We start from the raw sequence: 26273 nt of genomic DNA on the forward strand, positions 1-26273 counted from the left end.
TTCTTCTTATCTTTGCAAGAAAGCACTAATCTTAAAAAATTCAAGAGACCGTGGATGTTTGATGCTGACAAATGGAAAAATAATTATCCACTAGGTATCATCGAGAAAAGATATCACAATTTTTGTTGTGAGGTAAATGATATGCATATATTTAAACATACATATATGTTTATATTTATGTATATAAAGAGCTGGTTTTGGAGTTGGACAATGGCTCTGTCTTTCTCTAAATACAAAGATGTTGTTAAAAGAAAAATTCAGAGTTTCTGTCTCATGTCAAGAGCCATTTGGTCTGGGATAGAAAGAAAAATTAATTTAGAAAAAATTTACTCTTCTTCATATCTCATTCATGACTCTTCCATTGAATATATATGTCTGTACATTTCTATATAAATAATGTTTACGTTTTCCACAATGAATTAGGAATTCTCCTGCAATAATCTTTGAAGTTTCCAGGAAGAAGATGAGGCCCCACAAAAATGACTCCATCTGGTTGATATGACATTATGATGCTGATAGAACTACTCCAAGACCTGTTTTAGGTACCAGCCTCTCAAGATGGTTCTAACTTGGTTAGCTGAGATGGTGCCAATTTTTACATTATTGTGGCCAGACCTCCAAATAGGAACCTCAGAAAAACCCTAACAAATATTCATAGACTATTTGCAATTATACCAGACAGTAATCTTGGTATTTAACCATCATTTTACTTTCACAGGATCCCATAGAAAAAAGAATGCCCCCATGACAGTCAGAAGTAATTCTAAAAGACGATGTTTGTTCTCAGGGTTAGAGACATCATTTAGGGGGATGATTACAATTGGTATAGGGTAGGGGTTGGGGGGAATTTTATTGGCTCAGGGGAAAACAGGGAATATTGAATAGGATAATAGATTAACTTGAGCTTACGCAAACAAATAATAATAATGACTAATAGAGTGAATACTTGCTAGTTATTATTTATAGGCAATTACATTGGTATAAATCCTTTCATATTGATACAAAGTTAAAATATATTGAATGTTGTATGCATGCTTGATTCTACCTCTGCTTAAAACATTTTATATATTCATATTTATCATATTGCAATGTACATTTCTACCTCTGATCAAGAATCTTATACATTTTTCATATTTTGAGGTCATTGTTCTCACTTGTTGCACATTTTTTATATATAATATTCTAATATGGTCTTAGTCTTCAAGTTATATAGGCATTAAGAATTATAGAACAATAGTCAACTATATTTGTCATCTTTATAGTTAGACTAATCAGGTTCTTTAGAAAAATAGAGATTATATTCTGCATAGATAGGTATTATTCAACCACTTCAAAGACCTGTAGAATATGGCATTTCAATAACTTAAGGTTCTATTGAAGTAAGACACCACTGCCCCTGCAGCACCATTCTATTCCCAAGAGAATGCTGAACACTGAAGACACTCCACTTGGAGTTTGTTTTCTTCTTGACAAAACTGGCACTTGGGCAAGGAAATGTCCATGCCTCAACCACTGACAAGACACATGGTATCCGGAAATAGATAAGCAGGTCTGTCAAATCTTGCCAAGACAGGCTAAGACAGTTTTAAAAATTTCCTGCCTGTGAAAATGGTATGTCAGTTATTCTAAGCCTTAGCCAAAGTTGGTTGCTCCAACATTTAAAATGAGACTTTGGGTGATTGCCCAGGTATCCAGTTGTCTCTGTAATTTATTGCACATTTTGGATGTTACTTTGTTCCTGCTTACTCAGGTAATGTTATTTTCATTCTCAGATCTGTGATGGGGATGAAGACTAGATAGTTGTAGTTACTTTCCTCTCATGACTGGCCTAGTTATTTATTATATAAGAACAAACTAATTAGGATAGGATAATTATTTAATATATTTGTTCTTATTGTATATACCTTTGTATTAGGCTTAGAACTCTCTTACTTAAACAAAAGGGAGAGGTGCTAGAGGAACTCTTATAGCCAGTGGTTACCCACCCACTGTAGGGCGTGGCTTCTTAGAATATATATGCCAATGAAGAGCATGCAGCCGGACTCTTTTTCAGCCTCTTTTTCCAGTAACAGGATTCAGTTTCCGATCTCTGTTCAGGCGGAGGATTTTGATTTGTGAGTCTAACCCTAAATAAATAACCATCTGCCAATTCTATGCTAGTGTGGAATTTCTTTTAAGTACCCTTCCATATGGTATATTTACAAAGATGTTTTAAAAAGCCATCATGATAGGTGTAGAAAAATGGGTGGAACTAAAAATATTATTCTGTGCAATGTACCTCAGGCCTAGAAAGACGTATCATATTTATTCACTTATAAGTACATATTACCTATTTAGTAAAGGATAACCGAACTCTAATACACAGACCCAGAGAGGTTAAATGAAGTGCAGAATTCTAGCACTGCTGGGAAAATCTCCTGGGAATGGGAAATGAGTATAATTTATGGGTGGATAGGAACAGAAGGGATCATGTGAAGGAGGAAGGGAAGGAGACAGAGAGTTATGTGGAGGGAACACTGAAATAAGTGGGCATTTAGGAGGAAATATAGAATTCTACTGCAGAACAGAGGAAATTGGAGGTCATTGTCCATGAAAAAGAAGTAAGGAACCTATAATATGAATGAAACAGCATCAGTTTTATGCTAAGTATAAGCAACGTATATAGGCTGCATTCTAGATCATGAAGTAGCATTCTACATATGTAGTTTCTGTTTACATGGTATGCCATTTCTAAATCTATTTTGAACAAGTGAATGAGTTATGAAAAGGCAAAGTATTCCATGGGATTGAATATGTATTTTCATCAGCCAGGAAAGCAGCATAACTGTCAGGTGGAGGTCAGCCATACATTGCCCTTTTCTCTCTTTTTTCATTTTATTTATTTATTTTTTAAATTTTCTTATTAAGAAAGAAAACAAACTATCTTTCTTCATTTTTTCTCACTTCCTTCTCTCCTCCCATTTCCTCCACTTGCTCCCCTTATCCACCCCGATCCATTCCTTTGACAGGATGAGCCACATATCTTTGGGGAAAGTACAAGGCCCTCCCTACTATATCCAGGCTGAGCAAGGTATCATTCCAAAGAGAATAGGATCCCAAAATGCCAGTAAAAGCTGTAGGTATAATTCCTGATGTCACTGTCAGTGGCCACTCAGTCTGCCTTAGCCATGCCACTGTCAACCAGATTCGGAGGGTCTAGTTTGGTCCTATACTTGTCCTTCACAGTCTGGCTGTTGTTGGTGAGCTCCCATTAGCTCAGGCAGATTATTTCAGTGGGTGAACCCATCATGGTCTTGACCTCTTTGCTCCAATTCTCATTCGTCCCACTCTTCAACTGGACTTCGGCAGATCATTCCCATGCTCTGGTGCTAGTCTCAGCTTCTATTGGCATCAGTTGCTGGATGAAGGCTGTATGGTGATATTTAAAGTATTCATTAGTCTAACTACACAGCAAGGTCAGTTTGGGCACCCTCTTTTCTATTGCTTAGGGTCTTAGCTGGTTTAATCCTTGTGGATTCCTGGGAATTTCTCTAGAGCCAAGTGTTTTGCTAACACCATAATCTGCTCTTTGGACTGGAGAGGGAGGGGGGAAGGACGGAGGGGGAGAAGGATGGAAGGAGGGAGAGGGAAATGGGAGACTGGGAGGAGGGGGAAATTTTTTTTCCTTTTCTCAATAAAAAAATTAGTTAATTAATTAATTAATTAAAAATATATTTCTTTCCTTGCTCTCATCTCTGTCCTTTCTCAATCTCCAATATCTCTTTCCCTAAAGTGCACCTCATCCCTCACCTTCTCCCTTTTCTTCCCTTTCCACTACTTCTATTCTCACCACCCCTATTTTACCAATTTTGTCAGGCAATATTGTCTATTTTGACTTTCTAAGCGGATCTATATGTTTTTCTCAGGATTCACCTTGTTACTCCTTTATCATTTGTATATCGGGAGCTACTGAATTTTATTGAGTTGATCTTGTATACCACCACATTACTAAAGGTTTTTATCAGCTGCATTAGTTCTCTGGTAGAGTTTTTGGAGTCACTTATATATACTATCATATAATCTACAAATAACAAAACGTTGACTTCTCCCTTTTCAATTTGAATTCCTTTGATCTCCTTTTGTTGTTTTATTGCTATAGCTAGAATGTCAAGAACTATGTTGAATTGATATAAAGGAAGTGGTCAAATCATGTACCCTTGTAGTTCCGGCATATCTCTGCCCAATTTATATTAAAGTTATCATCAAACATCATTAACATGCTAAAAGCAAACGCACCATCTGCAGAATCTCAAAAATCAGTAGATTATCCACTCCTGTCTTAGTTAGAAAAATACTCATTAAATCTCCCTTGCTGAGATGAAGCAGTTTGCTCAGCAGATATGATATTCAATGAGAGTTTGGACTATACTGGCCTGTTCTACTCAACAATGGAAAAATAGAAATTGGGCAATGAAAGCTGAACTCAACTGTAGATCAAAATCCTATAAAGCTGATCACAAAATGCATATGGTGTTTAGTGCCAAAGTTCACAAAGATGTGGCGGTTCCTTCTTAGAATAATAAATAGAAGCTGAGGAATGAAGCACAAGTAAAAGTAATTTCAACAGTTGGCGTTGGGTTCCTAATTAACAGTCTACACTTAGAAGGGTTTGGGAACATTAACTCTCACATTGTAAAATGTACCTAAAACACTTATTGTCCATGTTATAATGCAGTTTTTGGGACTTTGAGATTTAGAATGAACTATAGAATTTTTTGGCTTTTTTAATGGAAGCAGTAGAATACAAAACACATCACCACTAGATTTTATTCATTATGTTTGTATAATATTATCACTGTATGTTATAATCCATTCATATGAATCCATATATTCTGATATGTATCAAGAGTATATATTGTGCATATCATAATTCCCATGAGGATTCTATTTTTAGGAACCATCATCTTACTTAAACATAAGTGACAAAGAAAAGCTATATGTGAAAGATGTTGGGACAGGTAACGAAGGACACCAAGTAGCTAAAAATAATTTTTTAATGTGTTTTCAGTAGGCTTGCAAAATATCTGCACAACTTGAAAGATGTAGGTGATTTTTAAGATTAACTGTTAGCTAGTGATCAGTTCAGGGCAACAGCCTGTAAGATACTAATGGTTGTACTTTTTATGTATTTTTCATAATCCCATCTGTATATATACATAATTACATATATATACATATTTACAGCATCATGTGGAAGTGGATTATGAATGCATGTCATATCTTAAAGAAGATTTCGATATATTAACCCTCAAATTCTGGCTCATACTTTTTTGCCAAACTCTCTTCTATGAAGATGCCATATCTTTACTAGAAATATTTATTGAAATTGAGAATCCTCACACAGGACACCAAAATATTCCAGTTTAAATATGTAAATACTATACTCAGACTCACCTATTGGTATCTTATAGACCAAAAGAGGTAATCACTTCTCCCTTTTGTCCTTTGGCCAGTAGCAACCCCAGATTTAAATAGTCTAATTCACTCATCTGATGTCATCCATTTTATAATATCTGTCCTTTATATGAGTCTTAATCTATGCCTTCCTGAAGGTTGTCTTATAAAATTGTCGTTGGGCCTGTCAATGTATTTGTCCTTATCAAGGTCTTTATTCTGTCATTTTATTGAAGAAAACAAGGAACATTAGAACAAGGAGCATCAGAAGGGAAAGGTTTGGGGGATACTGTCTTAAAGTCTTTAAATAATTTCACAAGCACTTCTCAATGAACCCCCTTGACACTACCAATAACAGACAGTACTACAAACACCAGTGCATATCATGTTTTATCTCTTGACTGTATTTAGCATTTATTGTCGAGGAGGTTAATTTAAATCTCATGTATGCATTAGCTTGGGTTACAAAAATTATTTAATTATGTTGAAAATTCAAAGAAAGTAAAGTTGGTTTACACAATGTTCTCTTATAAAGACAGAATAATCACGGAGTTCACAGTAAGCAAAGGAGAGGACTTTCTGGCAAAGATCTTTAGACCATAGCGTTTAAGACCAAGTAGTGACAAATAAGACTTCATAAAATTAACTGGCATTCATATATAACAGATTACTACCTTTCAAAAAAAAAGACTGTGTTAAGATTAGGAAAACAACATTACAAGCTAAACATCTGATATTGATTGTAGAACATACCTAGAACTATATGGTTATACACCAAAACAGAGAGAGTATCAAAGAAGCAAACAAAAACAAAAATGCCACTAGCATTAAAACAGGACATAAACCTAAACAGAAAACTCAAAAAAATTATAAATCTGTTTGAGAGATATTTTCTAAAGTTAAGCATGCTTAGAAATCAGAGAAATGTAAATTAACTATCCTTTGAAATCTCTTCCCCATATCAGAATGACTAAGAAAAATAACAATATTAATAAAGGATAACAAATATTGCTGTATATCTGAAGAAAAGATAATAATTTATTCATGTATTTGAGAGTTCACCTTTTGGTGAAGCAGAATGAAATCAATGTGGAATTGCCTCAAAAAGCTAAAAGTGTTATATCAATTACTTTTTGCTAAATTTTATGTGGCTTAGGTATTAAGGTAAGTGTCGTCATGAAAAGAATGTCACACTGATCTTTCTGCTTCTAGTTTGTACAATTATTAGAGGAGAATTCATGTTTGTTCTAGAAGAATTACCAAAGTTAGAAAGTACCACCTGCTACTATTATTCTGATACAAGCTTAAGGCTTAAAATTATTCCTCATTTCCTATCTTTTACCAGCAACTACTGCATCGCTAAGCCTCCATCATAGAAATTACCTGCATATGTTTACTGCTAAAAGAGAGACAACCTGCACTCACAGTGCAGACAATAAGAAGATGTTCAGCTTTAAGTGTCCTTTCAATATCATCCCCTCCCTGCAATTCAAAGGATAGTTCAGAACAGAATTATGAGAGATGTAAAGAGTCAAAGGTGATGTAGGACTATAAAGAAGCACTGTTTTCAGCACGCACCGGGAAATGTGTAATTAGGAACTCAGTGATTCATGAGAGCTGAGCAAGGGCAAGCCAGATCAAAATTCCAGGCTTCTTTCCAACTAGCTCGCATAAGTTTAATTAATCCATGTATTTTTATGATATGTTCTAAAACCTACCACACATCCAGCTTCCTCCATCTCTGATGGTAACTTGCCTGCCTCAATTCCTCCTCCTGCTTCCACTATCTCCCTGCAATTCCTGCCTATATCTCCTGCTTAAATTTTGTCCATTTACTTCCTATTATGTCAATCACAGTAATACATGTTCACAGTATATACATATCCCAGGAAAAAATATACTTCTTTGTTATGACATATTTATATTGTTACTATTATCAACAGAACAGTTCACATTAATGGTATCGTGCCATTAAAATATAAACTCTCAAAACAAAGAGATGAAAAATGTCTAAAATATTTAACATTTTTATTGCAAAGAAGGAAAATATGTGAAGTCCAAGATAAACAGTTATTTATATAAATAACAAATAGTACAAGAAAATAATATTTATGTAGAATATAATCGCATTACCAAAACAAACATATTCCAAGATCTAAAATATGCATCAAAATCTGGAGTAGTGTGATTTTGGCTGGTTCTTTAACACATTACCTTGATATTCATTCAAGAAATGTTATTGCATAATTCATTCCTACTAGAGATATTTACTTATTGATAATATTTTATATTTGAATGGTTACATCTCCCAAAATAGTGCATAATTAAATTATTTTATTATGAATGTTTAATGATTATAATATTTAAACCTGGACACAAGGTTTTTAATTTTATTAGAACTGTAGTGCCAGATAATTACTGACTAGCTTGGAAAGTAATCTAAGGATTTGAGTCTGTGAAGTAATTTGTTCAGTATATAAAGACAGGTAAACCATATTACTGTGAGTTAAACTAAAAAGTTTTAAGAAGTGTGCCCATTACATGAATTTTCTGATGCCTTCTAAGACTTGAGCATGTAGTCAAGGACTTGCCACAATCCTGACATGTGTAAAGTTTCTCACCAATATGAATCCTGTGGTGAGCTTGAAGATTTGCATGACGAGTAAAGGACTTGCCACATTCTTGACATCTGTAAGGTTTCTCACCAGTATGAAGTCTGTGATGTCTATGAAGTGTTGAGACATGGGTAAAGGACTTGCCACATTCTTGACATCTGTAAGGTTTCTCACCAGTATGAAGTCTGTGATGTCTATGAAGTGTTGAGACATGGGTAAAGACCTTGCCACATTCTTGACATCTGTAAGGTTTCTCACCAGTATGGATTCTGTGGTGAGCTTGAAGATTTGCACGACAAGAAAAGGACTTACCACATTCATGACATCTGTATGGTTTCTCACCAGTATGGATCCTGTGGTGATCGTGAAGATGTGCATGACGAGTAAATGATTTGCCACATTCTTGACATCTGTAAGGTTTCTCACCAGTGTGGATCCTGTGGTGATCTTGAAGATGTGCATGACGAGTAAATGATTTGCCACATTCTTGACATCTGTAAGGTTTCTCACCAGTATGGATTCTGTGATGTTGTTTCAGTGTTGAGGCACGGGTAAAGGAATTTCCACATTCTTTACAACTGTAAGATTTCTCACTAGGAGAAATTCTTTGGAGAGCTTGAGGACTTGCATGATAGGAAAATGATTTATCACAGTTTTCAAATTTATATGCCTTCTCTTTGGAATTAATTCTCTTATGACTAGTGAGGCAGGAATATCTGTTGAAGCTCTTCCCACACTCCTTATAGTTGCGTTGTCTCCCTTTAGTTTGATTGTATGTATAATGCTTCACTTGTTTCTGGTCATACTGGAATAAAAAATGGTGTGTGTTATAATAAAAAGTCTCTGTACACTTCTCAGGAATAATACCCTTCTACTATGTATTAAATACTGAGAAAATATGTACTGTGATGTAGTGTTTTGGGCATTTTTTTTTCGGTCAACTGAGGGTTCCGGTACTATTCTTCCTAAAACTCTTAGTAACAGTTTAATAGCATCAGTACCTGTGTAAGAATTTTCACAACTAAAACAGCTATCTATGATGTATTTTCAGTCTGATTTTATTGAGAAAAACCTTCTCATGTGGATCTAAATTGCTTACTATGTCAAAACTGTAATTAATATTTGTAGGAAATCTAGAGAATGCTTGATATAACATGTATCATTCAGTTTTCAGATTTTTCAACTTTCTTTGCAGATAAAAATATATTTTAGGACTTTAAGTGTATTTGTTTAGAAAAGAAACTTCTGTAAATTTATGAGATCTAATGTGACAACATCCACAATAAGGTAGAGATTCCTGACCTATTTTGGCAAATTTATCCAGGATGGCTGGTGAGTAAAAATTATTTCAAGTATAACATAAACCTTTCTTTTTACTCTCATCACCAAATTTTTAAAATATTCTTAAGTACAAGGTTTCTAGGTTAAAACTTACCGATATTCCAGATACCAGGTTCAGGACTGAATCCTGTGTATTCTCCTGTGCAAATAGGTCTTGTGTTTGATGGGAATATAGACCTGCAAAATAGGGAATATTTAATTATACTATGTGGCATAAAAACCTCATGATTATTATTTATTCTTATGAAACAATATTCTCAAGGCAAATGATATAACATCTTTCATAACATACACTAAAGAATAAATAAAGTGGCAGGATTGAAAATATATTACCTTGAGCCTGTTTGGATGCTCACCTTCCTAGACCTGGATGGAAGGGGAAGGACCTTGGACTTCCCACAGGGCAGGGAACCCTGACTGCTCTTTGGACTGGAGAGGGAAAGGGAGATGAGTGGGGGTAGGGGGAAGGAAATAGGAGGTAGGGAGAAGGCAGAAATTTTTAATAAAAAATAAATGAATAATAAAGAATATATAAAATGGCAGGCTTGATATTTTATTACATCAAGCTTTTCAAACATAATTTTCAGAATAATAAATAAGACTATACTGGTTTGAGTAAAATGACCCCATATATTCAGACATCTGAATACATGGCCTGAAGATGGTATATATTTATGGGGAGGATTAAGAGGTATCAACTTAATGGAAAGTCTACATTCCTAGAGTCTTGATTTGAGAGCTCTGAAGTCTTCTGCTGCCACTAATAAGGTCTCTGATTCATATGGTGCTTCTATATGGGACCTCTCACTGCTGTTCCAGCTCCCTGTAAACTACTCCTTCTGATTCATCAGCATTGATCTTTTTTCTGTGCATTGTCTTTATCGTGTTGTTTTATCACAGAAATTGGAAGTAACTATTACAAAGCCCAAGTATAAAAAATAATACTTGTTATGAAATTGTATTTTTATAGAAAAATCTCATCTCTTGACGTGAGCAAACAGAATAATATTTAAAGAAGACAGATTATTAATTAATAAAGAAAGAAGACATGAACAGCAGGATAACAGTTATTATTAATTGGTACTCAGACAACCACATATACCACTTTGAAGGGGTTCATAACTTTTGAGACATCAGAAATTCTTAAAAATGTTCATATCATTGTAATCATATTTTCTCTTTTTCTTACACATATTAAAGTCTAGGTTCTTGAGTTCTCTATCTATTTTGGAGATCAGACCTATGTCTGTTGCAGGGTTGGTGAAGTTCTTCTCCCAATCAGTAGGTTGCCTTTTTGTCTTGATGACAAGTTTCCTTTCCTTTACAGAAGCTTCTCAGTTTTAGAAGGTCACATTTATTGAATGTTGCCTTTATTGTCTGTGCTACTGGGTTTATAAGTAGGAAGAGGTTTCCTGTGCCCATGTGTTGTAGACTACTTCCTACTTTCTCTTCTATCAATTTCAGAGTATTCAAATTTATATTGAGGTCTTAAATCCATTTGAACTTGAATTTTCTGCATGGTGAATGATATGGATCTATTTTTATTCTTCTACAGGTTGACATCCAGTTATGCCAGCACCATTTGTTGAAGATGCTTTCTTTCTTCCATTGTATAGTTTTAGCTCCTTTGTCAAAAATCAGGTGTACATAAGTTGTAGGTTAATATCTGGGTTTTCTATTCTATTCCATTGGTCGACTTCTCTGCTTTTATGCCCGTACCAAGCTGTTTTCATTACTGTAGCTCTGTAATAGAGTTTGAAGTCAGGGACGGTAATGCCTCCAGAAGTTCCTTTATTGTATAAGATTGTTTTGGCTATCCTGGGTCATTTAAATATCCATATAAAATTGATCATTGTCCTCTTGAGGTCTGTGATGAATTTTGTTGGGATTTTAATGGGGATTGGATTGAATTTATAGATTGCCTTTGACAGAATTGCCATTTTTACTAAGTTGATCCTACCCATCCAAGAGCATGGGAGATCCTTCCATTATCTGATTTCCTCTTCTATTTCTTTCTCAATGCCTTAAAGTTCTCGTCAAATAGATCTTTCACTTCCTTTGTTAGAGTTATCCCCAGACACTTTGTGCTGTTTGTGGCTATTGTAAAAGGTGATGCTTCTCTGACTTCCCTCTCTGCTTCCCTATCCTTTGTGTATAGGAGGGCTACTAATTTTTTTGAGTTGATCTTGTAACCTGTCACATCACTGAAGGTGTTTATCAGCTGAAAGAGTTCTTTTGTAGAGTTTTTGGGGTCACTAATGTACACTATCATATCATCTGTAAATAACGAAAGTTTGACTGCTTCCTTTCTGATTCAAATCCCCTCGATCTCCGTATGTTCTCTTATATCTGTTATTTTATTTTAAACTGCCTCAATTTTATTGGAATGTTTCTCAGTTGTAGAATTTTTCTTGTGGGATTCTTTGTCTTTTATTTATAAAATCATATCATCTGCATATAAATTTTATTTGCTTTTATTCTTTCCTATTAATCACCTTTTGATCATCATAATTTTATTTTGTTTCGTGAAAATTTCAAATACTCTCTTAAATACATATTAAGAATTCAAATATCCTTTATTGTTCCCTATTTTACTGGAAAGATTTGAATTTCCCACAATTTAGTTTGATTTGGTTCATAGGATTGCTATAAATTGCATGTTTATTTTGAGTTTGTCCCATTTCACTTGTTTCTTCAGAACTTTTATCATGAAGGGTGGTTAATATTTCTCATGATGAACATCTAAAATTTGATTTTTAATTTCTTTATCTGGTGGATTACATTCATTGCCTCTCATTTGTTGATACATCCCTATATGTTTTATGTAAATCCTGTGGTAAATGATATTTTGACATGTTCTTAGGTTCAGTTGTTTTTTTTTTTTTTTTTGGTATTTGGAGACAGGGTTTCTCTGTAGCTATGGAGCCTGTCCTGGAACTAGTTCTTGTAGACCAGGTTGGTCTCGAACTCACAGAGATCCCCTGCCTCTGCCTCCCAAGTGCTGGGATTAAAGCCGTGCGCCACCATCGCCCGGCTTTAGATTCAGTTTTCAAATATTTTCTTGAGGGTTTTTGTATATATGTTCAGGAGGAAATTGTCATATCATTCATATACTTTTTGAGAATATAAGTGGTTTAGGTATCAATGTCACTTTCCTTTTGAGAAGAATTTCACTGTGATCTGCTGCTTTTACTTTGTAGAATAGTATGAACAGTATTCATGCTAACTGAAGAAGAATTGTTGAAAGATACCAAGTAACACCAACTTCCACAATTCTAATGCTTGAATGTACTATCAAAATAATACTTGATGTCTAATTGCTTTTACACAAACGATTGCATCTCTACACTTTCATTTCTATAGCTTCTCATAGAACTTGACATCTGAAAGGTGACCCACAAGTTGTCATGGTGCAGAAAACAAGAAAACATTCTAATCTACATGGGAAGTAGAAAAAGACAAGATCTCCTGAGAAAATTGGGAGTATGGGGACCTTGGGAAGGGTTTGAATTGGATGTGAGAGGAAAGGAGAGGGCCAGGGGAAAATATAGAGCTCCGTGAAAATCATTTAAAAAATTAGAACTAAGTAGGATGTTTATATCAAACCTGTTCTCTATAACGTGCAGAGCTTATTCAGGACAGAACAATTATAAATGTTAAAGGAAAAAAGTGATAAATTACTACATGAAAACCATGCTTCCTTCATACAACATGACAGCTGTACATGTGAGCTCAAGGGATTAGGATAGAATGCATCAGACATGAAAAAGCTCAAGCTAGATAAAACTCCAGTGAAGAAAGGGTGAAAGGACATGGAGACCCACTCCTTTGTGAGATGCTTATATCATCTGATAGATGCTTAGAGAAAAGGAATAAAATTTGTTTTAAGGATGTTCACCTCCTGAAAGTTTGATTATATTGTAGGCCAGGCTCAAAGCCCTTTGAGTATAAAAGAAAAAGAGAAAAACAGCAAAGTTGTCTGGAAAAAGGGAATGTAGGAGGTGTTTGAGGATTGAATATAATCAAATGACATTGTAGGGTATTCCAAAATAATTAATACAAATATTGAAAATAATAGATTATCTATACACAAATTTTCTTCTCTAAAGAAAATGAATTGCAGAATACATCACAAAGGAAAACAAGAGAATACACAAATTTTATATGGAAATTAACATATTATAAATTTTAATATACAGAGATTGTAGATTATTTTAAAATAGATGAATAATATGTATGTTTCTAAACAATTCATGATTCTAAATGATACTTTTACAAAAATAGATGAAGTTACTTTTAAATCCTGTAGAATTTAAAGCAAAGAAAAAATAATACCATCTCCCAAAATGAGTACCACTATAAAAGTTATATTTTCTGATTTTGTGTTATATTACACAACAATGAAAACCATGTAATACTATCATGAGAGCATACAAGTAGATTTGAACCAGTGCAGAGAAATACTCTTTCATACACTGGGAAAGTTTTATTTTATTATAATGATTTTTTTTCCTTTCAGTATTGTTCATTTATGGCCTTATGACAGTTAAGAATATGGCAACAAATCATCTTTCTTTCTCTTTGTACCATAATTTGAGTTTATTTTTACATTTTTATGTGAAAAACACCTGGAAAATATTTTTTGATAATTATTCTATATAAATTTTTTTGTCGGTTTCATTAAAGATTTTTGCAAACCCCACTGCAGTGGTGAATTTTTTCAAGTCTAAGAATTCCCACAAATGCCAATGCTTCTTTTTAGCTTACCTTGTTCATTGCCTTCTTTTTCTCTAATGTTCATATTCCAGGGCTCTTTGCTTTGTTCAAGACAACAGATCAGGTTTGGTTTCGACACTGAAATACCTGCATGTTGTAACAGACATATGACCTTATCACGGGATAACAGTAAAACACATGGGTTTCTAGTACATCATCATAGTGATTATATAAGAAGACAAATAATGTAAAATTCACCATATAATTTTCTAAATGTTCTCTTCTAAAATTTTAAAATATTCAAACTCATTTTTATTAATATTCTATATCCTGTGTTCTTTTTGAGATTTCTATTGAAACTACTGAGTCATAAATTTGCTAATCTATATAATCTATGGTGTCTGAAAGTAAAATATATTATAATAGTTTGAATGATCACGGTCATCTCCAAGAATCAGACAAATATTAACAAAGTAAAGTTTCAAAAAGCATTCCGTTCTATATGATGCACTTCAAATTTTATTAAATAAGCATGTCAAAGTCAGGGAGATAATTTGGCATAGCTGTAAAACACACTGATATGAAACAATTATGAATAAAAAGGAATCATAAAATACAAGTCTCACCGACAGAGAGCATATTACTGTAGGTCTCCAACATGACATCTCTGTACAAAGCCCTCTGAGCAAAGTCCAGGCAATCCCACTCATCTTGAGAGAAGTCTATTGACACATCCTCAAATGTCAAGATGTCCTATCATGTAAGAAAACAGTTTATCAAGTGCCAAGATACAAAGCTCTTTATGTATTCTAAGAATACATCAAATCATCATAAAACATGGTTTGTTCTTGAATACCATTATTCTAAAAGACATAATCTAAATTACAGTTTATACTAAAATCTGTGTGAGGAAGCATGACAGACAAAGTGAACTAGGACAAATTTAAGCTGTAAATTCACAGGCTGGAATAAGGTATGTGAGTGGGAGGCAGATATTTCATGTGCAGTTCCAATTATAGTGTGAATCATCACTCAAGAGCCTCTACCCTCATGGGAAATCATTGTTGTATAAGACAGTAGTTGGATAAACATGAGTCATGACAATTGTTGTAGTAAGGGTGGCAGGCCGCATTCTGCCACCCGGCTAGCTTTACCCGAAATAATTACACAGAAACTGTATTCATTTAAACACTGCTTGGCCCATTAGTTCCAGCCTCTTTTTTTTTTTGATTTTTCAAAACAGGGTTTCTCTGTGGTTTTAGAGCCTGTCCTGGAACTAGCTCTTGTAGACCAGCTGGTCTCGAACTCACAGAGATCCGCCTGCCTCTGCCTCCCAAGTGCTGGGATTAAAGGCGTGCGCCACCATTGCCCGGCTAGTTCCAGCCTCTTATTGGCTAGCTCTGACATATTGATCTAACTCATTTCTAATATTTCGTGTAGCCCATGAAGTGGCCTACCAGGGAAGATCTTAACCTGTATCTGTCTGGAGTAGGAGAATCATGGTGACTCCCTGACTCAGCTTCTTTCTCGCCAGCATTTTGTTCTGTTTACTCCGCCTATCTAATTTCTACCCTATCAGAGGGCCAAGCAGTTTCTTTATTAACTAACCAATGAAAGCAACAGATAAGATACAAGTCTCACCTCCATCAGACAATGACATTAGGCATGTCTACACTGTTGTCAACTGAATATTTGCCCCATGTCAGGTGTGTAGTAAGAGGAAGAACTGCTATACCCAAGAAGGATGAAGAGATTCTTATGGCAATTGGGTCCAATTACATCAGTGGGAAAGACCATGGAAGATCTGACAACCGTGTGTGGTTACTGGATAGAGATTGACTTCTAAGACCTGAAAAAGTGCTAAAAACACTGTGGGCAAATTAATAAAGGACAAGTGAAGGCAGTAGATTGGGTTGCTCATCCATGGCTTAGATCAGTTTTCATCATAAACTTCCTCACCCCTAAAAGTACAGGGTTCCATCACTGCTTCAAGAACACAGGAAGAGTATGAGGACTATATGGGTTAATATGGTCTTATAAAATGAATTTTCACTGTTCCTTCTATTTCTCTTAATAGGAACAATGTGAAGATTGTATTGTCTTGTTTAAAAATCTCATAGAATTCTGTCATAGTCATTCTAATGGATGCAGAGTCATATTTCATAGCACATTTGAGTTCATTTCTCCAAGATAGGTAACATTAGGCAGCTTTTCCCATATGCTTATTAGCCATTTTTTTACCTTTGGATAAACATTTATACAAGTATTTGCTCATTTTTACTTGTCTTTTTGTTATTTCATTGGAAGTGTTTTTATTTGTGCTCTAGACATTAACTCTTGTGATATACAGTTTGTAAATACTTTCTGTTAACCCTGAAACTGTCTCTTCACTCTATCATATCCTTTGATGCACGATTGAAAAGAGTCATCTATTTTTACTATTTTCATTTTATTTGTATTAGTGGTTTGCCTGAATTTGTGTCTATGAACCATGTGCTCGTTGTACCCTGTTGATTATCATATCACCTCTAGCCCTTTGATTATTTTGTAAGCTTTAGGGTTGTTTTTTCTGGTGGAGAACTTTGGTCTTAAAGTGGATGACATTTTCTCCAACACAGGGCAGATTGACTTCTTCATTTCCTAATTTACGACCTTTTGCTTTATGTCTTTTTAATTTTATGCTCTGGTTAATTCTACAGCATTATATTTGATATTTCTATAGGTTGCTGTGAAAACTTTGTAGTGGAGTGGGAGAAAACAATATTAAGGAACTATTATGTGAGAAAGACATCTATTTCCCATAAAAGGAAAAATAAATAAATGTAAAGATATAAATGCATGCCTATTTTTCTGAAAGCTTCCCAAAGAAACAATTGTGTTTATGGGAGAAAATGTTGGGAGATACCCTGCAAGGTAGTTTCCAATTCTAGGCTACACATTAAAATCATTACGGAAAACTTTAGTTCCTGATTAATATATTATACTTTATATACATCACTTGCCAATGCTTCAAAATAATTATTGCTGAATCCAAAATATTTTGGCTGCAGAATAAAACACTGTATATGAATGCAAGAATACAAAAACCAAAAAAAAATGTCTGAAATGGTAAACATTGTCACAGAGAACCAAACACAGGTGAATGAAGTCAACATCAATACATTAAGATTAATTGATTACAGGTTTTCAAAAACAGTCACAGCATTACTGTTGTGATAGTCACTGTCCAAGAAAGAAAGCATGGAAACTATGAACTGAATGATACAGCATCAATTTTATATAAGTAGAAGCTAGATATATCTGCCACATTCTAGATTGTCAAGTAGAATTCTGTTTGTGTACTTTTGCTTTCTATAATATACCATTTTTAATACTTCTTTTTGTAAGTGAATGGGTTATTCTTGCTAAAGTCTTCCATGTGATTGTATGATGGGGAATCTCTGTCAGCCAATAATTTTTAAGAGGTGAGACGAGGCTAGGGAATGATATTTTGGGTACCCAGAGAAAAAGGCCTGCCTGTGCAAGGTTTGCTCTCTCTCTCTCTCTCTCTCTCTCTCTCTCTCTCTCTCTCTCTCTCTCTCTGTGGTTCCCGCACTACAAAACTGAGGTTGGAATTCTAGTTTCTGTTGCACGAATTTGCCCCATAAATAAAGAAGACATAACTGGACTATATTGTAGTTAGCATGGGATTTTTTGACCCACATCATTCAACAATTGTATATACATTTTAATAAGCCAGTAAACCAGCTAAACTATCAGATGGAGGTCATGCCATACATTTGCATTTCCTTTCTTTTCATTTTTAATATTTTATTTTCTGTCTTTCTATGAAAATATGAAATGATCTCCGGAGGAACTGAACATTAGCAAGTTACAACATTCATCTATTACAAGGAAACCCTCAATGATGAACATCATCATTTCATTCAGAATACAAGTCAAGATAATAATTAGCAGGCAAGAAAAAAATGGAGGGAAGTCCACGCTGTGTAAACCATATACATTTAAAGACTCAATCATAACTCTCAGAAGAAGTACAACCAAGTAAATTTCACCAGAGATAAACTTCATAGGCAAGATTATGAGAACCAAGAGGTAGAGATGTGCAATATAGGTTTATAAATTGGATAATAGAAATTGGGCATAACAGCTGAGCAAAGACGTACTTACTGCAGAAGCAACCATCTCTTCTGAGCTTCTACTGACGGAAAAGCTTGAATCCCTTGATCGCCTGGAATCGCTCTTCAGGATTTGCATTAAAAGTATCATCAAACACAATTCACCTGAGAAAAATCACACTAACCGTCTGCACAGTCTCAGGAATCAAGAATGTATTTACTCCTGGCTAGATTACACAGATGTTCATGGATATGGGAGAGATGAAAATGCTGTTTCTCCCGTGTTTAGTTCAAGTGATCTACTCAGCTGTCAAGTTATGCGCTGAGAGCTTGGGCTATATTACCCTGTAATACTCAACCAAAGCAAAGCAGAAATGGGGAAAAGAAAGCTGAATTCAACTGTAGATAAAAATCCTAATAAGCGGATCATGGTATTCACCTGGTTTTTAGTGTCAAAGGTCACAAGTGGATGTTGTGTAACGAAACAAAACTGAAAGAAATTTCTTTAGTTAGCATCAGATCCTTCTTGACAACCTGGGCTGAGAAGTGTTTGGAAAACTTTAAGTCTCACATTGCTAAAACTATGTTTACCTGTTATTGTTCATATGAAAATGCATTTATTTAGGACTTTGAGATTTAGAGAGAACTACAGAAATTTGTGGTTTCCTTCAATAAAAAGAGTAGAGTTAAAAATACATTAACACTAGATTTTTTTTCACTAAGCATGTTGTATTATCACAGTATGTTATGATATAGTTATATTGACCTATATATGCTAATTCATATCAAAAGAAGATATTGTGCTTACCATAATTCCAATGAGGTTTCCAATGTGAGGAACAATCTTTTTCTTAGACAAAAGGTGTCAACGAAGAACTATATATAAAATGTGGGGATAGGTAAAGAAGAACACCCAGTAATTAAGAAGGCATTTTTGATGTGTTTTCAGGTGGTTTACACAAGGCAGCTTCTTTATTTAACAAATGAAAGTAAGACATAAACAGAAGACCCTCCTACACCAACCTCTATTTCTGTTCTTTTTAACTTTTGGCTTTTTGAGACAGGGTTTCTGTGTATCTCTGTCGTGGAACTCACTCAGTAGTCAAGGCTGTCTTTGAACTCACAGAGATCCACCTGCCTCTGCCTCAAGTGCTGGGATTAAAGGTGTGTGCTACCACACCTTGAACTCACAGAGATCTGTCTACCTCTGCCTCCCAAGCATTGGGATTAAAGCTGTGTACCACCACACCCAACTCCTCTCTCTTTCTATCTTTTTTTATTTTAAGGACTTCGACCTTTAGCCTGCACATATTTTTAACACACATATATTCTAAAACATATATTTTTACAACATTTAGAGGTTTACTTCATCTTTGAATTTCTCTTTACTGTATATCTCTCTCTCTTTTTCTGACCTCACGAGTCTTGAATTTGCTAAGCACTATGGGTAGGATTAAAGTTGTGGCCTTGATGCTTGGATCCAGCCCATTCCGTAGTTTTCTGAAATTCCAGGCTCTTGGTGGAGGTACCAGCCACAGCCACATTCACTGCCCCCACTCTACAGTGTTTCAATGACCCTGCCAGCAAACAAACTGCAGAAGTGCACTCAGAAACCATAATCAACGCTCCATAGTAGGACCGCCTGCCTGAAAAAGTCATTTACCATGGCCGACGGACTAGAAAGCCAGCACTTAAAAATGGAGCAGCTTTTTTCTGCTATCGCTGAAAACCACAAGGCATGCAGTCAGCTTTTATCAACACCTTTTCAGTGTTTCTTGGCAAGACCTCTTAAAGACCTCAGGGTTTTGCAGCTAAACCTGAGTCAGGAAGCCTCTCTTAAATTAGAGCACTTGCTTGCCTGTAGCAAGCAGAGCAGATCCGAGAAACTGCTGCTACCAAGAAGCCATGCTTAATCTATTCTTTTCTGCCCAGAATTACTTACCAAGCTCTCTGAGGTTTTATGTGGATGCAGTTGTCCACATGGTGGCACCATTCTGTAACATGATGGCCTGCTTGTGGGACTTTCTCTCCTGCCAAGTTCCCACAGTCAGCAAGTCCCAAAGAAAAACATCCAGAGGTCTCCATAAGCTGTAAACCGATTGACCCATTAGCTCAGACTTCTTAGAACTTATATTAACACATTATTTTTATCTATGTTAGCCACATGTCTCAGTACCCTTTTCAGCGGGACAGGTCACATCTTGCTTCTCCCATGGTCTGGACAGGACAGGGGAAAGAGCTTCCTTCTTCCCAGAATACTCCTGTGTTCATTGCACCACCTCTACTTCCTGTCTGGTTTTCCTGCCTATACTTCCTGCCTGGCTACCGGCCAATCAGCATTGATTTAAAACCTACCTGACAGAATATAGAATTGTTCCTCACCAAGATACAATAGGAATTATCAAGCTGATAACAGCTATGGCTAAGAATGTACAAATCCCAGGCATATCACACATGTCGCCATCTACAATAAAAATGAAAAGGTTATTGAATTCTTGCATGGGGATATCATCTGTGAGTATCTCAGAAGTGATTTACAAATTGCAAAAAAAAAATTAGTTAGCAGATGACTTACTTCTGTTAATGTTCTAGTTTAGGTGAGACTATTAAGTTGCAATAATGATGTGGTCCAAAAAAAAACCTACACATTTTCTAAGTAGAACTCAAAACCAACCAAGCTAAGCGGACTTTTGTTGAAGAGATGCTGGTCATAGCAACTGTGATGCAGTTGTACATGAGTTGCAGGGATGGGGAAGCTGAGGTAAACATGTGTGAGACATGAGGCTGGAGGCAAGTAGTGCATGGCTGGACCCACAGGAAGGCTGATGGAGTCCTGGGAAAGCTGTGTGGGTACCCTGTGGTGTGGCAGCAAGGATAGTCACCACAGGAGAGGAAGCAAACCAGGGAGCACTAGTGCCTTTCCTGAACCCACATGGTCAGGTTTGTGCCCCAGTTCCTAGAGCTGGAATTCCAATCCCAGCTCTGACCTGGGCTGGTGGATAAAAAAGCCTCAGAGAAATGAATTTTTCATAAACTCATGCCCCTAACTTTCGGCTCAAATAGATGCAAGATTAATTAAAGCTCAGAGACTTTCACTAGATCTCACTCTCAGATTCCTGAAGTTAGGATCATAATTTTCATACTGATGTCATGGCAAGAGCCAGGGCCTCGCAGCTTATTTTTCCGGTCTTCGGGTTGAACCCCAATATTAGTCTCTGAGCTTTCATTAATCATTCTTCACAGAGGCAGGTGGAGCCTTGTGTTCCAGCCCAGGATGATCTACCTAGTAAGCTCCTTCTGAGATTTGTTTCCAAGCATAGTCACACACACACACACACACACACACACACACACAGAGAGAGAGAGAGAGAGAGAGAAAGAGAGAGAGAGAGAGAGAGAGAGAGAGAGAGAAAGAGAGAGATAGAGAAGCATACATGAACACACACAGAGACACATACCCAAATGACAACAGCAAACAGCCAACCAAAAGAAAAGGCCCAAAACTACAAAAATGTATTAATCTTTATGTTGTCATTGAATGACAGTGGAATTTCATTGTCCTGTATTACTACATTCAATAGGCTGCTTTTTTGTCTTATTGAGTGTGTCCTTTGCTTTACAGAAGCTTCTCGGTTTCTGGAGATTCCATGCATATATTGTTGCTCTCAGTATCTGTGCTACTGGGGTAATATTTAGGACGTTCTCTATTGTACCAGTGCATTGAAGGCTACTTCCCACTTTCTTTTCTAACAGGCTCAGTGTGGCTAGATTTATACCGAGGTCTATAATTTGTTTGGCCTTGACTTTTGTGCATGGGGATAGATATAGATCTATTTTCATTATTCTACATGTTGACATTCAGTTATGGCAGCACCATTTGTTTTTCTTTTTTCCATTGTATAATTTTAGCATTTTGTCATAAAGCAGGTATTCATAGGTGTGTAAATTAATATCTGGGGTTTCTATTTGATTCCATTGGTCAACCTCTCTGTTTTTTTGTTTGTTTGTTTGTCTTGGTTTTTTTTTTTGTTTTGGGTTTTTTTTTCTTTTTGGTTTTTCGAGATTGGGTTTTTCTGCGTCTTTGGAGCCTGTCCTGAAACTAGCTCTTGTAGACCAGGCAGGTCTCAAACTCACAGAGATCCGCCTGCCTCTGCCTCCCAAGTGCTGGCATTAAAGGCGTGTGCCACCACCGCCCGGTTCCAACCTCTCTGTTTTTAATGCCAGTACAAAGCTCTTTTTATTACTTTAACTCCGTAGCAGAGCTTGAAGGCAAGGATGGTGATGTCTGCCAAAGTTTCTTCATTCTAACTGTTGTTTTAGCTATCCCATGATTGTTGTTTTTCTATATGAAGTTGATTATTCCTACGGAATGACTTGTTTGTGAGTTCAGATGTCAACACTAGGTATTGAGAAGCAAAGAAGAGGTTACTTGCCATGTGAGAGTGACTTTCTCCTCCTGAGCATCCTGTAGTGGCCTAGGCAGTCTAGAACTGAAATGTTTCCCTGAGAGATCTTGTGGAATTCACGTCAGGCAGACTCTTGGTTTGGTGTCTGTTGAGGTTTTACTCAGTCCGGCATGCAGCTGAGCTATCACAGGTGAAATTTCACTCTAGTCTCAAGAAGACACCTTCCAGGGAATTTCCTAATCCTGGTGCTCTCTGAAAGGTTACGCACGCACCCTAGAAGTCTTCCATGCCTTACTGAAGATCTGTGCAGTTGGGGAGTCAAGGGAGCTATGTTTTACAGCCAGAACATTTCTCTCACTGGCCATCATACACAAATCGGGGATCATATCATCCCTAGTAGGTGGTTTCTCTAAAGGGCTTGGCCTCCAGGCAAGATGAGTTTATTAATTCTTCAACAGATCCAGCAGTTTCTGATATTCCTCTTCCTCCAGAAGGTACTCAGGTGTTTCGTCTCTCTCCTCCCCTTGGTCATCAGGGTCCAGAGTGGCGAATGCCAGCTGGTTATCTGTGATTTCTCTCAGCACTCTGTGGATAAATTCCTCAGGGCACATGTTCCATGCGTCTTCCTGGAGCTCTGGGTGGTCTGCTTCAGAGGTCTGTGGTGCTACAGGCAATGAGACTCTGGAGGAACTTGTTGAGGTGGTGTGGGTCACAGACTGGTGGATGTCCCCACCTTCTCCAGCAGCCAGAGTAAACAGGCTGCCTTCGGGAATCATGCTGTCCTGGGCAAGCCCAGTCTCACTGTCACACATTGGTCCCTTCAGCACAGTTGATGCCTGAGAGTGTTGTCCTCGTACTCTGCCCCTGCCACCAACATGGTGGCGGGCTCTTCTGTTCTGGAACCATATGTGGATAGTGTCTTCAGGTAAACCGTCCTTCTGGCAAGGTCCTCCCTGGCAGGAAGTTTCAGAAATGGGTCCTTCTCGAAAGCTTGGTGCAGGATCGTCAACTGGAACGAGCTGATTTGTGTGCGGGGCCTTGTGCGACCTGTGAGTGTGCTTCTAGCTTCTGCCTTCACAACATGCTCTTCAGGTCTCTGCAGAGACCTCACCAACCCTGTGCGATTCCGCTGGTTTTGAAACCACACCCGGACACGCGACTCAGGCAGCCCCATTTGCCTGGCAAGTTCCTCTCTTTCCCTGAATGTTGGGTAAGAGTTTCTTGAGAAAGCTGCTATCAGAGTCCCCTTTTGTCTGGCCTGCCAGACAGTTCTTCTCCGGGTTTCTCGCATCTCGGTGGTCTCCCAAACATTGCTACAATTTTCCATCATGACCAAAAGCCTTGACAAGCTTCAAGACGACTAAGCAAGATTTCTGTTCTCCGGGAAAGGCCTAGCTTCTGGGATTTAATACCTCCTTGTGGCCCCACCCATGCCTTTACTCCCAGCATTCCTCGCGTTTAATCCACAACTTTAATCCCAGTGCTTGAGAGGTCCAGACAGGAAGTGATAAGGTGGGGTACAGAAAGGAGCTCACCCCTTTGACAGTAAGGAAGCAAAGAGCAACGATTCTGTTAATTTCACCACAGAAACGCACAGAAAAATGCAAGGTACAAGCTCATACTTCTGGGACTTCTGGGTAAAACACTAGAATTATTTATCTCTAAACTGAACACTGGAAAGCGAGCCATGGTGACTCACAACTTTAAACCCAACCCTGCAGAGTCAGAGGAAGACGTTTTTATGTGCATTCAAGGCCAGTATGACCTACAATTCCAATTGCATGTGTTAGAAATAGTTTCTCGCTGTCGACACAAAAATGCCAAATCAAAAAATGCCTAATTAAAACATATCCAGGTTTAATAGGACTCCTGTGCTCTCGGGTGGCCCGGATGGGAGCCAGAAAGCCGCCAACGTGATCACAGGACCACGAAGACACTTTTCAGGGAGCAGTTGATTAGACTGCTTAAGGGGTCCTGACCTCCTCTGGGGAGGGGTCAAGGTTTGGCGGCTACTGACCTCCTCTGGGGAGGGGTCAAGGTTTGGTGGCTATCTTGACCCTCCTCATTGGGAAGTGTCAAGGTATGGGGGTCTATCTTGACCCTACTGGGGAAGGTACCAAGGTACAAGGAGCACAGCGATGGGGCCTCCTAAGATTGAGGCCAGATATGGCTATTTACAGCAGAATAGCCAGGGCTGTTACACAGAGAAAAACTGTTTTTAAAAAACAAAATAAAATAAATAACAGGAACATGAGATAGAGAGATGAAGGTTTACCAAGAACTTTGGTATGAATATAAAACCTGGTCAGTGAGGTGAATCGTTTGTTTTTTTATTTGTTGTTATTTTTTTTTGTTTTCGAGACACACACAAGCACACACAAACACAGACACACACGTATACACACACACAAGTACAAGTGAGAGCTTGTGCTATACAAATTCCATCAATAATCCTGGAAGAGGAGTTTCTAAAGATAAGATTACATGGCTGCATAAGCAGGGTCTCCAAGGCTTTTATATAAATAAATAGAATGTAAGAGGGAGAATATGCAGTTTTCACAGAATTTTCTAAGCATAAAAGAAAGGACACAACTCAAGCTTCAAGTGATCTTTTCATGATGTGGGAGAGTCTTCTGTTTTGTGTTGATTTCATTGGTTAATAAAGAAACTGCCTTGGCCTTTAATACGACAGAAAATTAGGTAGGCGGAGCAGACAGACAGAATGCTGGGAGAAAGAAGCCAAGAAAAGAAGTTGCCATGATTCTCCTCTCTGAGGCAGACGCAAGTTCAGAATCTCCCTGGTAAGCCACCAGCTCGTGGTGCTACACAGATTATTAGAAATGGGTTAATCAAGATGTGAGAATTAGCCAAAAGAGGCTAGAACTAATGGGCCAAGCAGTGTTTCAAAGAATACAGATTCCGTATAATTATTTCAGGGGGAAGTTAGCCGGGATCCAGGCGGGAACGCCACCCACCATTCTTCACAACATTTTCAATCCAGTCATAGACCAGGCTTTTAGTATATAAACCACTCTTCTCCTACTTGTACATTTTTGAAACACAAATGACCTTTCAGTTAACTCAAACTTTAAGACAGGCATGTGTGTCTTACCACTAGGGTAGTTGTTTCAATGCAAAGATTCCCAATATCTAGTGCATTCAACCCATGGATACACTCATGTTCATTAAATTAAGCAGCCATTCGCTGTTCTCTTCCTTGTAATCAAACGCTAACAAAGCTTGGCAGGGGATATGGATGGATAGTGAAGGGTTTTCCTGGCATGTGCAAGACCTTAGAGGCCTCTTTGACAGATGTCTCAGATTAAAAAAAAATTACCAACTGAGAAAAAAAAAAGAAGTGAGTCCAAGTCTCAAGGGTTACCTGCAGTAAGGGATCCATTTTAGGGTTGGCAAGAGACTTGGCTCTAGAGGGGATTCCAGCTGTCCACAGGGATGTCCCCAGATAGATGATTGGACAGCATAGGAGAGGGTGCCTGAACTGTCCTTGTCCCACTATCACGTTGATGATTATCTCGAATATCACCATAAAATCTTCGTCCAGCGATGGATGGAGATAGAGACAGAAACCCTCATCAGAGCAAGGACTGAGCTCCCAAGGTCCAATTGAAAGGAGGGAGAAGATG

The 26273-nt window shown here is 37.1% G+C and overlaps 1 protein-coding gene across 1 annotated transcript in view; it reads right to left on the bottom strand.

Annotated features, from left to right (window-relative positions):
* Window positions 1-26273, bottom strand: part of LOC121449752 (zinc finger protein 208-like) — a 163917-nt gene that overhangs the window by 84218 nt on the left and 53426 nt on the right. Inside the window, exons 6-8 of the mRNA XM_041654436.1 lie at window positions 20509-20515; window positions 7975-8723; window positions 6817-6915 (exon numbers count right to left, since the gene is read on the bottom strand). Coding sequence (XP_041510370.1) covers window positions 6817-6915; window positions 7975-8723; window positions 20509-20515 — 855 coding nt within the window. The remainder of the gene's footprint in view (window positions 1-6816; window positions 6916-7974; window positions 8724-20508; window positions 20516-26273) is intronic.

The sequence above is a fragment of the Microtus oregoni genome, unplaced genomic scaffold (assembly GCF_018167655.1).
Source record: "Microtus oregoni isolate MIOR12 unplaced genomic scaffold, Mior012 000006F_ref0000085, whole genome shotgun sequence".
In the NCBI taxonomy this organism is placed as follows: Eukaryota; Metazoa; Chordata; class Mammalia; order Rodentia; family Cricetidae; genus Microtus; species Microtus oregoni.